This window comes from Solea senegalensis, linkage group LG19, assembly GCF_019176455.1.
Source record: "Solea senegalensis isolate Sse05_10M linkage group LG19, IFAPA_SoseM_1, whole genome shotgun sequence".
In the NCBI taxonomy this organism is placed as follows: Eukaryota; Metazoa; Chordata; class Actinopteri; order Pleuronectiformes; family Soleidae; genus Solea; species Solea senegalensis.
This window is the reverse complement of record NC_058038.1, coordinates 10,904,923-10,922,640: the sequence shown is the minus strand read 5'-3', so window position 1 is coordinate 10,922,640 and position 17,718 is coordinate 10,904,923. Positions and strand designations below refer to the sequence as shown.

The 17,718-nt window shown below is 42.3% G+C and overlaps 1 protein-coding gene across 1 annotated transcript; it reads left to right on the top strand.

Moving 5' to 3' along the window:
• The first annotated feature begins 2,176 nt into the window (after nt 1–2,176).
• hs3st3b1a (heparan sulfate (glucosamine) 3-O-sulfotransferase 3B1a) lies at nt 2,177–16,285 on the top strand. Its single transcript, XM_044051460.1, has 2 exons — nt 2,177–2,999; nt 14,492–16,285. The coding sequence occupies exons 1-2, from the start codon at nt 2,500–2,502 to the stop codon at nt 15,108–15,110; spliced, it is 1,119 nt and encodes a 372-aa protein (XP_043907395.1). The 5' UTR covers nt 2,177–2,499; the 3' UTR covers nt 15,111–16,285.
• The last annotated feature ends 1,433 nt before the right edge of the window (nt 16,286–17,718 follow it).

Here is a 17,718-nt window from a genome sequence, read left to right as displayed (position 1 = left end):
TAGCTGCAGTTAAAGGCCTTGAAGGATGACGTGAGGAGCCAGAGGAGTGTCTTGAGCTGCCTCTCAGCTCACCTAATAACCCTGTCATCAGATTGAGGGCTTTGCATGTGCACTATCTCAGTCGCTCCAACTGTTGTTTGGGTTTGTTTGTTCTTTCCAGGACAGAGCGGCGGATGAGATCATCCATCGGGCCACTTTACCCCTCTAATGGGCTCAGATCTCTGACATCTGGAGATGGCTCCAACAGTGACGTTAGTGTTATTTGGGTATTTGACTGCGTTTTCACGATTACTTTACCAGGGACTGTCTTGCAATCACAGCATGTGCACACAAATATATATATATATATATATATATATGTCCGGGGATCACCTCGCCCACTGAATCCCCACTTTAACTGCATGAATGCTAAAAATTGAATTTTGGAAACGTAATGAAGATACGCAAGACATGCATCTTCTACATTAACTACATTTGAAAATGTGTTTACACTACAGCTACAGGAAAGAGTAGATGATACACACCAACATGCCTGAATGCAAAATGTCTGCGTGCACTGTCTGGTTTTTATGTATGAGCTAAGGGCAGTTTATGTCATCTGTTTAGGCTGCAGAAGAGGAGTGTGTTAGCATGGCTGACTTGACGTAATTATATTGAGGACGTGTTAACAAGTCAAGAACTGGCTTCAGTGCGTCCAGTTTCCTTCCCTTGGATCCTTGTGAGTGTGAGTGAGTCACTCGGGATGAGACTGGATACTTTACACATTTGTTATTTCACTTCACAACCTTCATTTCTGACACTATATTACACTATTTCATCTGCTAATAGTATGTAGCCTCACAAAAGGAGCACATTGTCCCCACATACTTACATACACAGATCACTGTCTCCTATTGTGAGCTTCGGTTATGAAATAACGTGTTGTGAAAGACGAGTTGGCAGCAGCATGCCGATAAATGGCTCGATAATCTTCTATTTGCACGACCCAGAAAAAAATGACTTTTTCTGGACTTCAGAGAAATGAATAAAGTTAATAGTTGAACAACTGAACCTGAAACGAGAGAGTCGGTACACAGTGCCGAGACAAACAAACACGTTCTATACACACAGACATACGTGGAAAGGAGAGGGCAAACCACCTGTGTTGTTCTAACTGAAGCCTGACATTTATTTTTTTCCCAAACAGGTTATCTTGTGCTCATGCACTGTTGGAGTTAGAAAACACACACGCACACACACACACACACAACATATATAATATATAATAGTGTCTGAGAGATGAGATAAGGGGCTTAGATGAAGGGGGCAGGGTTTGTGTCTCTGGTGAAACTCTGACCGACTCTGGCAGCTCTGGGTAATCCTGCTAATCCTCTGCTGGCTTGGGGTGCTTGGACCGGGGGCCTTTGACCTTGCACCACGTAGAGGTGTAAACACAAACTAAAACTTGCAGTGGCACCTCACAATTCACCCAGTCACACGGCTTCATCGTGACTGTGCTATCAAAACCCAGAGTAGATGTTTCACTTTTATTGGTTGCACAGAATCTGCTGAGACATTTGTTTACGTTACATCGCATGTTAACATCGCTGGGAACGATTACGAGGGCAATTATGAAGAATTATGAGGCCAATAAACTGCGACTCACTGGAAGCTGATCCATGACACATTTTCCACGTGTCACTTGTTTGTCTGCTGGTGTCGGGGGGATTAAAATTTACAATCAGTGTCATGTTTTGATTCTCCTGAAAGATCACAGTGGAAGTGGGTTGAATATTATGCTTGATTAATGTCTAACTTCTCAGAGAAGCCTCACATTTGGGTATAAAAGGGTGAATTCAGTTAGTTATTTGCCAAATAAATCAAAAAATAAATACATTTTTAGTTGTAAACAAGTTTTTGAAAGATTTATAAAGGTTTCTGGTTTTTATGAAAGGTGGTCGAAATAAATTCATGTGCAGAGTTTCTCAAACAGTATTAAAAAAATACGTAAGGTGATCCCTACGATACATCTTTTATTTTGTAGATAAGAGAAGCAACCTCTGTAGTTCAGCTTCCTGTCTGAGTTTCGTCACGTCTTTATTTTGAAAGGCTGTACCGGAAGTTGAGTCTTCCATGTGCAACTCTCGTGTGACTTGACGTCGCTCTGTTGCCTGACGTAAATACCTTGGCGCTGCTGTACGAGCGCTCACACACTGAGCGCGTGTGATGGGAGACTCGGTGCCTGCGCCTGTCGCTCACTCAGCGATATTTTCAGTCATTTTTTTCCTCTCCGTGTTTTTGTGCTAAGAATAAAATGAATTCACTTTTTTTTTTTAATGCAGAACTCTGAAAAGTGGAAGAGGAGACTCGCTGCGCAGCTCAATGTCAGTATTGAGTATTGTCTAATTTATGTTTGGGAAATTACGCATCGATCGCAGAGTATCTGAACCATGACAGAGGAGTGAGGTGACTTCGCCAAAATGCCTGTTAATTGGAATATAACTTTTTCACGGCGGTCCTATGGAATATAGTCCGATTCTACACAGTCTACATGTTGTGCCATCACCCCACGTGAAAAACAAACTCTTTGTCTTTTGCATAATGTTGTCCCTCTGGGTCTATATGATTTACTGTTGTGTCGGCTACTGTTCGACGATGCCAAACCCGACTTACGGCTCCGTGAACAGACACGAGAGCAACGCAGAGGTGAGTGACAGCCAGGCGGGCTCCTCTTTAGGTGCGTCCAGGGACTTACTGAATAACGAGAACGATTTGGACAGCAGAGGAGAGGAGTGGGACGACATTAGAGGCGAGACCAAGGCGCTGGATGATAACGCCATGTCAAGCTTCCTCAATGAGTCGGAAAGTAAAAAGTTGCCGCAGGCGATCATCATCGGGGTGAAGAAAGGAGGGACCCGGGCGCTGCTGGAGTTTCTGCGCCTGCATCCAGACATCAGAGCAGTGGGAGCCGAGCCGCACTTCTTTGACCGCAACTACGACAAAGGACTGGAGTGGTACAGGTACATCACATTATTATTATTATTATTATTATTATTATTATTATTATTATTATTATTGTTATCAATAATAAACAGAAGAGGTGCAATGTTTACTCATTTTCTGGAGTTTATACGCGCCATGCGTAATTGCGCGTCGTTATGATGGCTCTGCGGAAGTCATAACTCATGGTTGTGGTAAACCTTGTTTATGCCAGGACTGAACAAACAAACACTGCCTCTGTCAGTTCACGCAACTTGTATATGATTTAACTAAAGCCACAAGACAGTAACAAGCACGAACATGCATATAATTAAGCAAATATAATTAAGCAAATCATATTATCTCTGGCTGTGATCATTAAAGCAAGCCCGTGAATTTTAAATAAAGACTTTGCTCCCTATGTTCCTAAGTCTTCTTAAGCCAGAAGTGAAGTGTAAAGGCTGCAAAAGTTATTCACTTCCATCACATTGTTTGCAGCATTTTCTTTGTGAGAAAATAAAAGGGTGATGGTGTAATACAATTTAGGAAAAGTTCCTTCAACTGAAAAAAATTGGAGAATAAAAGAAGAAAAAAAAACAATGAAAGTATGTCCAGAAATTCAACATGTGCTGGTATTTATGTCAGTCTGCAGAATAGTGATAAATTGACACTTCAGGCCTCATTTCACTGCAGAAACAAAACAGTGAGTGAAACAAAAATGTACATGCAGTATACATGTACACCTGCTTCTCAATAATACAGAATTCACAATAATACATTGTAAGTATAAAAGAGTGTATAGAAATTAAACCGAATCTTGGAGAGAAAAAAAAATGAAAACTGGGTGATAAAATTGTGTGAATACCTTACAAACAATTGTGGCGTATTCACTATAATAAAACAGGATCATTGCCGGGTGTAATCAGTACATGATGTCACCGCAGGTCACTGTGCACGACCACATCCATCACGTACACGCGTTTCTGCTAAGATTCAAACGTTAAGTTTGCCATTTTAGGCAACTCCTCTCTGCCATGTTGATTTTTCAACAGACAATTTCCTGTTTGTTTGCACGACCTTCACTCCGTGTTCCTGGAACTTACACGTGTCCTTGGATCTGACATGGATGGTGGCACCAGGCAGAAAAAGGAAAAACAAAAAAAGAGAAACAACCTGAGCTCTGGATGCATTTCAAACTAAGAGCATTTAGTCTATGGTTAGGAGACGGCAAGTTGGATCATGTTGGGAATTTTTTCATCAACTGGGAGATTAATTAAGGAATATGACTTCCAGGGTATATATTCCGTGGCAGTAATTTGTTTTGATTGGCAGTGTCAGAACAAAAAACACCTTAAGCACTTATGTCAGCGTGTTGCCCTTACACCATACACAACATGTCAACATACAAGCTCTTATAGATGTTTGACAGTATTAACAGATATCATTTATCTTTTATGCTCAGTCGCGAACGCCTTCCAGCCACATTGTTAGTAAGAGATACTCCGCTGTTTCATGTGTCCGTTTGACTGAGCCGGGGGATTAACAGGAAATGTCAAAGGACCAACACTCCGTCACAACTCCATGAAGCTACAATAGGGGAAGTGAAGCATTGTTCAAAGGAGTTCTCGCTTAAGCTCCTTTTAAGAATTTCCGGGCAGGTTCAACAGATTTTTTTTTTATAGATGATCACTCTTTGAAGAGTGGTCTTTTGTCCATCTCTGCTGAGCAACAAGAACACACTGGTATTGTGCCATCTATGCAGTTTTTTAGTAAGTCTTTATGCTGTTTTTTTACAATCCACAAGTGATGCACGAGTAGGCGCCGCATGTGAGGAATGAGTCACGTCTTAGCCGTCAAGCAAAAAAAAAAAATAACATTGAATAAATGGTCAAAAGGCAGATGTATATAATTGAGATGTTAGCTTCTTGTTAACCTTGGGGGAGAAGCATTTCTTCTTTGGACATGTGTAGTGAAGGGTTGTCTCCTGCAAAGTTAATCTGGCTAATTAAAACAGCTTGGCTTGAGTTGTCACAGTACGAGCACTGAACTCATACAAATACAGCCCAGACTTTTCAGGTCTCGTGGAGTTTAGAGAAACTCACACTAAGTTTACGGAGGAGCACGTTGGTGCGCAACATATTCTGACACAATCTTGTGCCGTGTTGTCATCTATTAAGCTCCAAGAAGTGGTAAAGCTGTAACATAGAGCTCGGCGAAGATGTCCATCGATTTGTTTGCCCATATGTTTCACTCCAATGCCCCAGACTAACAATGGGGAACAGGAGCTTGGGGGAGAGGGGCTGTTCTCTGGGTGGGCTTATCAGTTCCTGTGGTGGCATTGAGTTGTGCCCACACCATTTATCTGCTGTGATTGGTGGGTCCATCCTGGAGGAGGACCACTGTGTCCATCCTGACGGAGCCCCACATAGAGGAGAGGCCCCTGCACAGCAGGACGGCGACCACAACACAGCACTTTTTCAGTCACGGAGGAAAAAGAGAAAAATGGGGAAGACAATTGTGCACACTTTCTTTACACTGAGCAATTCCCCGAAATCCGTGGGAACAGCTTCCTCCTCGACCCACAGCACAATTCTCACTTCCTCTTATATGTGTTGTTGTGACAGTTACACAGCTCATCAAATTTACGCATGATCCATATATAGAACAATGAGTGGCCTTCTTACTAACTTACTGAGGGTGTCAGAGATGATGGCTTTATTCTCCTCCGAGCCCCAGGGCAGCTTAGATGCAGGCCAGTGGCAGCTAGAGGGCAGTAAATTTAAAGTGAGTCTTTAGAAAGTAGCAACAGTATTATGGAGCTCCATGAAAGGGGATGCTGGAGAACCCCTGAGGTCTGCATTAACCCCGACAATAAAGGAGCAGACAATTAGTGTGAAACATGTTTTCTCTCCCTTCACTTTGTATGCAAATGTGCTCAGAAGGGTGAAAGTGTCCTTTGACGGAGCCCAGCAGGAGTTCGTCAGAAAGAGCATTCATTGGAACCTGCCCAAGAAAAGACTTCACTGGAGCTTTTTTAGCTGGAAAGTTGACTTTCAGAATGCTTTGTGAGTGAAGATGCATTTCCCAACACATGGGATCATTTGAGTCTTTTGGTTTTGGTTTTGCTTACTCAACACTTTTGGCTTTTTTTTTTTTCTTCTTTTTTTTTTGGAACATTGAGATTTTAAACTAACGCGTCAGCTCATTGACAGGAGAAGAAATAAGAATCATCTCATGTATGTGAGAATGAGGTGGAGCACTGAAAGAGGTCACACGGGTTTTGTGTTGATTAAAAAAGTGTCTATAGAACTCCAAAAAAAATCCGACTTTTTTTCCATAATAGAATAGAATGAGCCTAGCGTACCGCGGCTAAGTCAACGAACTTGTCAATAATGGTAATGTGCAACCCCCTCTCTCTCCATTCTGGAGATTGAGGTTTTAATTTGCTCCCACAATCCCCCGGGCTTGTTCTCGTGGCAATTTGTCAAACCGCAGCACTTATTACAGCACTTTGTAAACACCAAAATAAAGCAAGTTCACTCCATTATATCCCCTTGAGTTGTTGACTTCCTCATCCCTCCAGCTTCCTGCGAGTGTGTTGTTTCCTGCCTCTGTGTTGTACTCTCTGACAGCACGTCAGTCTTTCTGTAGACACCACCTGTCTGTCTGTCTGTCTCAGCTATCTTTGTTTTCGCTTCTTTTGAAGTCTTGTTTGCTTTTCCTGATCGTCTTCTAACGTGACGTGACGTGATCCCGAGTGGACAGCTCAGAGATTGTCAGGGTTCTCGTGATTGGATCTCACTTTCATCGTTTTCAAGTTTGCAAATAGCAGATGTGTTGCTTTTGGTTTTTAAGCAGTGGAAGGCAGCGGTTAAGACAATAATTAGGTTTTCTTAAAGTCATGTAAACACGTTATTCGGACTAAAATCGAGCTAGTCTTAGTCTAACTAACATACCTGGATAATGCGATTCAAAGTCTGATTACTCCTGCATGTATGAGCCGGTCTTTGACCTGGAAATAGAAGGAGATGATGTATAAACTGCAGTACTGTTGCCAGAAAAGAACAAACAACACGATGCCGTCAGCAAGAGTGAAAGCTACGGAGAAGACCCACTTCTGGACTGACCAAGAGACAAGATTTATGAGTATGTAACATACAGAACCACAGCACGATCCATCTCGCCGTTCGCCGTTCGTTTTTCTGTGACGTAAAGGTCAACAGGAAATCGATTCTCTCCTCTGCATGTACTCGGACTCTGCAAGTTGTCTTAAACTGTGCAAGTAAACCGGCCACGTGTGTCCCAGACCTCCTCTGAAGCCATACTTCCACACACGACTACATTTTCATTTGAAAACAGCATTTGTAAGATGAAAAACACAGAGGAGTGTTTCAGCTCAGTATCAAAAAAGTTATTTATGCTCATACAAACATGCCTAGTAAAGCTCTGGGTATTTATTTACGTGCCAGTGTAAACAGGAAACTACTTGGTGACGAAGGTCAGAGCAGGGATTTCTTTTATTCGACCAACAACAAGATTAAACTGAAAGTAAGTGTTGAGATTTGTGCTCACATATGATTGTCCAGTCTGGCTGATAAGAACGAGAATGTCAAAGTAAAGGTCTAAAATGCAGCCCTGGAGTTATCAAACTACAACACGGGCAGACTTGTTTTTAAATGTATTTGTTTTGGGGTTTCTAAAGCGTTGGGGATAGTGTGGACGGCAGGTGTATGCAGAGCAGAATTTATGATATGCGAATGTGGATGCAGCCTGAATGTAACGAGCGATCGTATCTATCTCATTGTGTCCTCAGAACTGTCCACTTGGTGGTCGTATTACCAAAGAAAGCCTGAAGTGAACAGCGTTTCAGAGCAGCAATTTTGTAACGGAAAGAGCTGCAAGTTACAAACATACACATCAAATGAATTTGCTTATTCAAATTCACATCATCACCTTAGTGGGTTTTTTAACCCTAATCCTAAAAAAGTAAGCAATGTTCCTATGTTTTGAAATGTTAAAACACCTAACATAAATGATCCAGTATCTTAAATACATATAGTATCCATTATTGGTACCAGATACCAGATTCCTGTACTGTTTTTCTTGGCTGTAGATGTTTCACTGTTTTGTCTTTTTCCTCTGGAGGCTGTGTCATTTCTATTGTTCATTCCATATTTCTTCACCACTTCATTCCAAGAAATGGGAGCTCACATAATTATATAGTGTCTTTGTCTTTTTAAAGCAAGTTTTCATTACCATCGATACAAAAGCTGCTTTGTTTGTTTCCTTGACCTCTATGCCAATGTGACCTTGTCACATTTCTTTGCACTCGATATGAAGTTAATTCTGCTTGTTATTCAGTGCTCTTTTGCGTTGCAATCCTACAAATGCATTTGATAAAATTTTAGATTTTAAATGGATGTGCACTTGACTTGCCAGGGCTGCAAAGATCAGTTTCATCACTCCAGGACTTTCAGTTACCGTTTAATTTAGGTGGTGTTACTGATTCACTGTTGGCTCAAGTTTCTATTGCAGACAGCCTAGGATCGCCATAATGTCCCCAATAATGCTGAGCTGATAGGATACTATAGCATTGTTATCGTCCTGATATTGGCCTGATATCAGTCAGTACGTTTCCATGCACAGTTTAATCAAGCTAAGGTCGTAGTCCGACAAAGACAGGCAATCGGACAACTTGCCGAGTCAGAGTATACATGCGGAGGAGAAAATCAATTTGTTGTATCTTTCTATAAGCTATAAGCTAGTATTGAATCAGTTTCCTGTTGACCTTTATGTCACTGAAAGACAAACAGCGAGACAGACAGTTAGATGGATCGTGCTGTGGATACAAATTAGATTGAGCACAGCTCTTGTATTTGCTGTGTTGCCAAACGAAGACGCTGTCTGATTTCCGGCAACAGTACTGCAGTTTATATGTCATCTTCATCTACTTCCGGATAGAACGTCTGACTTGCTGGAGTAATCTGACTAGGAATCGCATGATCCAAGTATGTTAGTCCGACTAAGACTGGCTGGATTTCAGTCGCACTAACACGTTTACATGACATTAAGAAAACCAAATGTGTGTCTAAAATCAGACTTTCAACATGCATGTAAACACACTGACCGAAATTGGACTTCGAGACAAAAGAAAACGTCAAATCTGATGCTATCTGGAAAACCCCAAATATGACATAAATACGATTACTAGTAGCTCTGGTAGCATCTTCTCCAGATACTCAACAACGTCCGTCTTCACAGCCCTCAAGAAACTCTCAAAAATGCAGCTTATTTCTTCGCCCTCGTGTCAATAAATCACCAAACCATTTACACATTTCGGTCCATCTGAAACGGATGGGTCTGATCGGAGGGTCAGAGCCTTAGGGCCGTGGAGATGACTGCTAATTACACAGTGATGCCAGGAGCCCTCAATCTAAGCGACCATCTTCCGGTCAGCGTCACATGACCCCTAGGTATGATTATGTACACAGCAGCATGCAACACATTGTTTTTAGTTTTCCCAGTTCTGATTATGTTTTATGTTCTCTATTACCGTGTTCAGTGTGAGCGGTTCACATTTTTCCAGGACTGCCATTGTGAAAAAAAGAGTGCTCTCTGGTTCTGTAAACAACCAACTGTCAGAGGTTTTATGTGTTAATGCAAGGTTGACGTTTGTGTGAGGGAAGCCAGGCTAATTCACACAGTGTTCCTATTCTTCCCCCACTCTCTTAAAAATGGGCCTGTCTCCATTAGACAGCCAGGAGGCCTTCAATTTTGCACACTGGAAGTAATAATGGAGGACCTGAAAAAGCCATTGTCATTGTTGAGGAATGCTGCTGAGTGTTGTTCAGCGTCATCCAAGAAGTCCTGAGTGCAAAGCACTGACTTTCATACTGACGATGACAGGCGGCATCGGTCACAGTACACCTTCACTGGAGCTGCTATCCGCTTTGACGTCTGTCTGGAACTTGTCTCATGGTAAATCAGTCTGATTATTCTGAGTGCTTGCATACCACCACCTCTCATCCTGCGTTTGAGAAGGGGAACGATTCCCACAGTGGAATCAGCGAAACAGCCTCAGAGCTGCAGTCTAAGATTATGACTCATGTCATTAGATAATCCGGTTTTTTTGAGAAGTCCCTTGTCACAGTGGTTTGAAGAGCTGAACTATAGATGCCAATTAGAGTCAGTCAAGCAGACAACTGCAGGATAGAATGAAAAAAAATAATCTTATCTTGGGTTTTCTGCCCTGTACTTTTTCCTTACTTTGGTGAACTCATTAGTGAGTGCATAATCCAGGAGCCACGTGCCACAGTGTTGTAAATCCCTACCTTTAAACCTGCTTTATCAGTGCATTTCCATGCACACTTAATTACCCCATTTAACATACAAGCACTTTTAAATTTTATTTACATTTTTAAATAAAGTGTTCTATTCCACTAAGATAGGTGGCGCTATGCCCTCATTCAGCTTGTCCATATAAGATGATTTCTGCTTCAGCTGGTAGTGAGTTGTTAGCATGTCGAGCACCAGTCCAAGTTCCAACAATCCCAATCCATTAAGTTTAAAATATTCAGTTCTTAAAGCAGGCAGAGCATAAACTTGGTTTCCTTGTCTGTCCAAACAAATGTTTTTGTTGCTGTTGTGTTCATCCTCTGTGCACTGGCTTCTTCTATTATTTCTTCTAGGTGGAAACTGTGGAGCATGTGCAGAGAGTCAAGGACAGCTTGAGTCTAATGGTGCTTTTCCAGTATACAGTTGTAGCATGGCTCAACGCGTCTCGGCTCTGCACGGTTTGGCCCGATTTCCATTAGTTTAGTGTACCGCCACAACGTGGGAGTGATCAAGCCACGGCTGCATGAAAACGTTTTAAATGCAACACAAACACACACAACTGTTGACGAGCAAAGCGGTTATTTCCCTTTGTACTGAATCATTAAGAATCAGTCAATCAAAAAGATTTGATCAGTCCTTCTTGCATGACCAGAATGCAGACTCTGCTAAATGTTAAAATTTTAGAAATGTCCTTGCTAAATGTTGACGACACTTCTGTTGAAGCTACGTTTAATATTGGCTCAGCTCGCTTGTAGCCTCTCCAGAGCAGGTATTAAACGGTAGCAGGTACTTTCGCTAGTGGAAAAGCAAAAAAGAGTCGAGCCGTGTCGTGCCGAGCCTTGCCCTGCTACAACTGCTACAGTGGAAAAGTGCCATAACTGAACTTATACAGGAAGTGGCAATTAGACTCCCAACTGCAGTATCTGGGTGTGTGTGAGTTGAGAAATTGGATTCAGTGCAATGTCAGACTAACTTGTTTACATGTACTGTATATTAAGAGGCAGCCAGGTTTATGTACACACTCAATGACCCAGTCGACAAGTTATACAACGCATTAATATCTGTCTGTAGGTTGAAGCCGGTGTGATTTATCTTGTGCTACTGCTGCCGACACGGCCGCTCACATGAAAGTTACATTTTGGCCTCAAGGTCGGAAATGTCAACCTGTGCAGTCTCCATCCTCTCCAACCTGATTCCATCTAATCCTCTTTTCACTCCTCCTCTGTCTCTTGTTTTATTTCACTCTCTTAGCTGCCTTATCCCCCACCCACACTGTCTGTTATCTTCCCGGCCATGCGCCGTTCTCCCGTGAGTGTAGCAGGACAGGTTGAAGGGCACAGGACGCCTATGTGGAAGTGCAACCGTCGATATAGATGCATGCCAGTTGTGGCAATTATTTGAAGAAACTCCTCCAAGTTTAGATTTACTTCATCATGACGGCATTGTAAATTGCAACATTCATAAAGGGGCAAAAGTTGACAGGTTGTGCCGCAGCAGTTTTCTTGTCTCAAAGCTGAATGATGCTGCCTTTGCATGGCTGATCGATAGATGAGGATGCACAAAAAACTATTGGTTCTCAGCAACATAGTTTATTAAGCAGAACAAATTGTGAAAGCTTGCTACATCTAGCCCCCCCCCAAAGGCCACTATCCCACTCTTTGCTCATTCAGAGATGTTCTCTATCTCTTCTGTGATGAATTATGCATGTAGTTCTCACACAGATTGTTTTGCTCGGCGACTACTGTAAGTGGAAAGTTTGGTTGGTGGTAGGTTTTTGAGTCCCTTGAGGCCCCAGGAAAGGTGTACAGCTTGTGTGTATCTAGGAGATGCAGTTGATAATTGCAGGGGGGTTCCTGGTGGAGATGTCAGTGTCTGTTGTACCTATTACCTCAAGTAGTTTGGGTTTTTTTCCACTGCATACAATAGTGGCTGTGGCTCTTAGGAAGAGAAAAGGAATAAATGAGTAAGACATAGAGTCTCCACAGAAAGGGTTAGGAAAGGAAAGAGGCAGTGATATTAGGGGATGATATCGCACATGTGTCTGTGTGGCACTGCTGGTGTATGGGTGATGATGACTACCTTTCCCACAATCACTAAAGCTTTTCCCTTATACTGCTTAGCACGGCAAAATCATAGACCATTTTCTGCTCACTTACACCTATTTATGAGATAAAAACTGCTGTGTTTGGAGAGGGATATTGAGGCTTGTTGTGCATGCATTAACAGATGGAGGGAGATTATGGCATCAATTCAATGTCATGGCCCCTCTGCTTTTCTGTTGTTTGATACAGAAACTCGGTGGAATGCCAGGAATTTAATCGAGATACTGTAACAGTTTGAGTTTGACATTTCAACAGACTTAAACCCACTTGTGAACACATGACATCACAGCATGGCTCTCATACAGTGCAGCAGAATACGCTTTATCTGCACGCCGCTTTTGCATTTCAGACACTGAGCTACTGTCCTAAGCGCCAGCATAGGAAATTCTCAATGTCTGAGATTTAATAAAGAGATATTACTCTACTCATAGTAAGAAAATGTTCCTAGTTCCTAAATAAAGGTTACTATTCTGGTAAACACGTATTTGGTACATAATGTATTCTAGTAATGTAGTGGCAAAAGAAAAGACATACTGCAATATATTGTTGTCCTGACCTGTGAGACATGATTATTGACATACTGTCACCAAATATTGATTTGATATTCATTTAAAAAAAATATGGCACTCTACACAGATTTCTTTGCCAATTTAAATCACTAGTGTCACTTCTTAGTTAAACTCCTTGCAGTGATTCTTGTTGCAAGAGTGAGGTTCATGTGAAAAGCACACCTACGGACAATTTACCTAACCCCCAAATCTACATGTTTTTGGACTGTGGGAGGAAACCCACGCACACATGGGGAAAACATGCAAACTCCATGCAGAGAGGCCCTTGTTCTGACCGAGTCCTCACAGATATTTAATTTTTCTATTTAAGGTTGATTCTTCCAAGTCTTTATACTGGGTGAACTGTGTTGTACATTTCTCTAAAACAGTCTCAGAACACAATTCAAATAATAAGTAGTATACATGATCAATTCCTACATTTGTGGAGTTTGTGTTGTGTTCCAAAGCAAGGTTCTTGTCTGTGTTGTTGCTGCATGGATAACACTGACCCATCTCTCTCTTTCTCCTCTCTCTCTTTCCCACTCACTCACTCCCTCCAAAGACAAGCCAGCCACCCAGTCAGCCAACAAGGCAGTGGAGCAGCCTCTAATGCTGTGGTGTGTTTGGCTTAGCCCTAATCCCCCTTGGCTCACTTTAGCCATTATCCAGTCAGGGCTGCAGTTAACAGGCTATATTATGATCAAGCTGCGACGTCCAGGGTCAACAAGAATATGCAGTTACGGGAATACGCTGCTCCAAAGATTTGCATTTTTCTCCTCTCAGGAATGTAACACCTCTCTAAATCGTCCTCTAGTGTAGTCATAGACCTATGTCTTGGCATGATATTAAGAGTCATAATGCTGCCTATTCAGAGTTAAACCACCTTTTGTATAATGTAATGAAGGTGTGGAATGTTTCAATGTGAGGATCTTTGAGGGTTTGAAGGAGGTCTTAAGGTTGATTAAATGCAGCACCAGGAGATGAACATCTTCCTCCAGGCTTTGTACTTCAAACGTGTCGTGAACCGTGTACTGTCCTCACACGCAATCACACATGACGGATAGCACTCACGCTCGACCTGCCAGTCCCTGTCACTTTAGGTGCGCTCCCTTAACTCAGATGTCTTCAGATCAAGACTGTAAAAAGGAACTTTAGTATGTAACCTTTAAATACAAACCAATGTCATGTTACATTAAAGCCGCTATCAAATAAGGTGATCAGCTCCTGAGTCTCGCAATTAGTACGTTACCATACACAGTTAAGCTGAGCAATGATGTTGTTCTGTTGATCTACTTCCCTTGTCCCAGTATACAAGCACTAGTGGGGAATTGATTTATTGAATCAAGCCTGTGGAGCACCTTCCTTCCATCCACGAATTAAGAAATATCCAAGTCTTTAAGCTGATAAGGTGTATATTGGATCTCATCTGTCAAAAATAATTACCGTCTTGAATTTTGCCATATATTGTTGTTGTTGTCTTACTCCGGGGGGTGGGGATGTGGAACAGTGATTGTAAATAAAAATCCATATGTTTGTGTCCTTTGGCAGGGAATTGATGCCCAAATCATCAGAGGGTCAGCTGACCATGGAGAAGACCCCCAGCTACTATGTCACCAAGGAGGTCCCTGCACGAATATACACAATGTCTAAAGACACAAAACTGATCGTAGTCGTCCGGGATCCGGTCACACGGGCCATCTCAGATTATACCCAGACCCGCTCCAAGAAGCCAGACATCCCGTCGTTCGAGAGCCTGACCTTTAAGAACATGTCAGCGGGTCTGATTGACACAACGTGGAGCGCTGTTCAAATCGGCATGTACGCCAAGCACCTCGAGCGCTGGCTCCAGTTCTTTCCGATGGAGCAGCTGCTGTTTGTGAGTGGAGAGCGTTTGATTAGCGACCCCGCAGGTGAGATGACTCGGGTTCAGGACTTTCTCAGGATCAGGAGGGTGGTGACGGAGAAGCATTTCCACTTTAACCCAGCGAAAGGCTTCCCCTGCCTTAAGAGACCCGAGGGGAACAGCAAGCCACACTGCCTGGGCAAAACCAAAGGCAGGACCCATCCTAATATTAACCCCGAGGTGGTTCAGAAACTAAGGGATTTTTATAAACCCTTTAACAGCAAATTTTACAAGATGACCGGTCATGACTTTGGCTGGAACTGAGATGAACACTACAATGACTTTTGCTGGTCCCTTGTATGTGTGTGTGTTTGGAGATATTGTTATACAGTGTATATAGAGTATTTGGTGGATATGTAAAAAGTCAGAAGTCTATTTTATGATAATTTATTATGGAGAATATCAACTCACTGAGCTGCCTAAACAGGTTCATTCATAATTCATTCATAACACTTTCCATCCCGTTCCAATTCTCATTACATAAATAAACATGTTTTATATAAAAAGCACAACGTTTTTTACGGGTATTAAGATCAGGGTCAGTTTCTTTACTCTAACATTCCTAGATGTCGCTTTAGTTTCACCTCGAACTGGAAGTGATCCAACTTCACAAACAACCAATAATATCCCTTTAACATTTGCCTGACCCTCAGAGGTCCATGGACCCACTTAGTCAGGTCGATACGGGCCTCAGCTGATCCAGTGCCACTGCAGGTGGATCAATACAGTAATAGCTCCTAATCATGTCAGTTAAACCTGAGTGATGGCACTGCCTTGATCTCTCGAGCACCGCAATAAAACCGGGATCCATTAATGACAGCAAGTTTACGGCTGACCCTCGAGCCAACTTCGAGTTAATATAATAATACATGGTGAATTTCCACTGCAGTGTTTTGACTTAACCACTATTTATACCGCTTCTACAACGGAATGTTGATTGGGATCCAATAGAGACTCCTGTCACGATGGGTTTCTTGGATGGTTTTATCCTTCTTCTTTTTTTCCCCCAAAAAACAGTCTCAAAATTCCAAAGCGTTCCTTGCTCTTCCCCGAACAGCATAGAAATCGAAAGACTCGCGTCTCACTGATCGGTACTGAAAAGGCACATGTGGGTGTTTCTGTGCAGCCTCAGCTATTACTAAATCAGTATACATATTTGTATTGTAATATCAGTTACGGCTGATGAGAATTAAAAAAAACAAACCTACCTTCAGTCAATATTTAATTTTCATGTAGGGTTGAGTTTTATTCAACCTTTGTTTTTGTTTGTTTTTCTCCCCTTTGTCAGCATTTGAACACACATCGGTTCACAGTGACCAGGTTGTTATCGAGGCACTGCTTTGCTTTTACAAACATGAGAAGCAGGTTTGCAGACCGAGATGACTGACTGAGAAGAGGTGTTGTCACGTCATGCAAAAAAAATAAATGCTGTACCAGAAGCGCATCTGTCATCTTTGACTGTGTCATAATGCAAATGTACCTGCTGGATATGTTAAAGATGTGCCTACACAGTCATACGTGTAAGGATTTTCCGGATAACGCTGAGTCAAATTCACCTCCTTGTCAATGATCACACTAATTAGCACAGCGCCGTTAACTACATTTAGCCGCCTCAGCCTCCTGCTGCCACCAATGAGGGGAGGAGGGGGTTAAGTTGCCATGAGCCTAACAATCACATAACAAGAGTGTCAGGTGTCTCATATGGTGGAGAAGTGTCATATTATGACAAACACTGGCATTCCTTCATGTCCCCGGATGACACTTAACACTCCACACTCCACAATACGATGTGAGCTCAGGTTTCAAGCCACTTTTTTTTGGACTGATGTAAACATGAGGCATTCTCTTTTTCTTTTTTTTAATCTTCTTATTCTTCTATTTTTGTTCAGCCATGACCTGAAGCGCCAGCATATTTGTCCTAATAGTATGCCCCTGAAGATTGAATCTATTCACATTTTAATCAATGTGAAAACCTCAGAATCTGCTGCCAATGTTTTTGTCACATATTACCAAAAAAACATAACAAAACATTGCTGCTTGCCTGGAGCGTCCTGTTGCGTCCATTATGCAGCGCAGCAAACCGCCGAGCAAAGGTTATGGTTCAAGTGAGATATGAATCACCCTGTTCTATTAATGAACAACCTTTATTTAACACTCCAGCAAAACACTCTCATTTACCTGAGCCTGCCAGATGTGATGAAGCCAGTCTCCCTGGTGGCAGGCTCGCAGTCTGATCGCTCAGGAAGCAACTCCCTTTGCAATTACAGGGATAGAGTAGGGCTGCTGTAATTGCTAGGCTCCCAACTGGGGAATAGTTGTTAGTACACATCCCTGCAGGCTGTTGTAAAAAGACGCTGCTGTTGTTTGAAGGTTGGCAAGACAAAGAAACGAGGCACCTGGCAGCCTTGAACATCAAGCAACTTCACACATCCACTTGGCAGCCACCACAAGGGAAATGAGCTGCAGAATAAAAGTGAAAGAGAATAACGTATCCAAAAACAGCACACTGTAAAGTTTAGAGAAGAGATGAACATAAATTCAGAGTTTAAATGCGAGGCAGCAGGATGAAATGAAGCCTGTGTCTCAGTATCAGCGAAGAGTCTTCGTCTTCTGCCAGGCTGTCAGTCATGCAGAGTGATTTTAACATGTTTGGTCTTTGCCTCCGGAACTGTTTGCAAGTCTTTCATTCATTCATTACGGTTTCATCTCAAGTGTGGATTGTGTCCTGTCAAGTCAGTCAGCGATTCTGGAACTTAGTCAGGTTCTCCAAAGTCATATTATTAACAACTAAGCCTTCGTGTGACATATGAAGAATACAGTAGATGCAACAAGAGAAGAGGGAGCGATGATGTAAGCAAAGCAAAGGTGCCAG

Coding starts and splice junctions, on each gene's coding strand:
- hs3st3b1a (XM_044051460.1), top strand. CDS start 2,500: ATGGAATATAGTCCGATTCTACACAGTCTACATGTTGTGCCATCACCC. Junction 3,000..14,491: donor AAAGGACTGGAGTGGTACAG/GTACATCACATT, acceptor GTCCTTTGGCAG/GGAATTGATGCCCAAATCAT.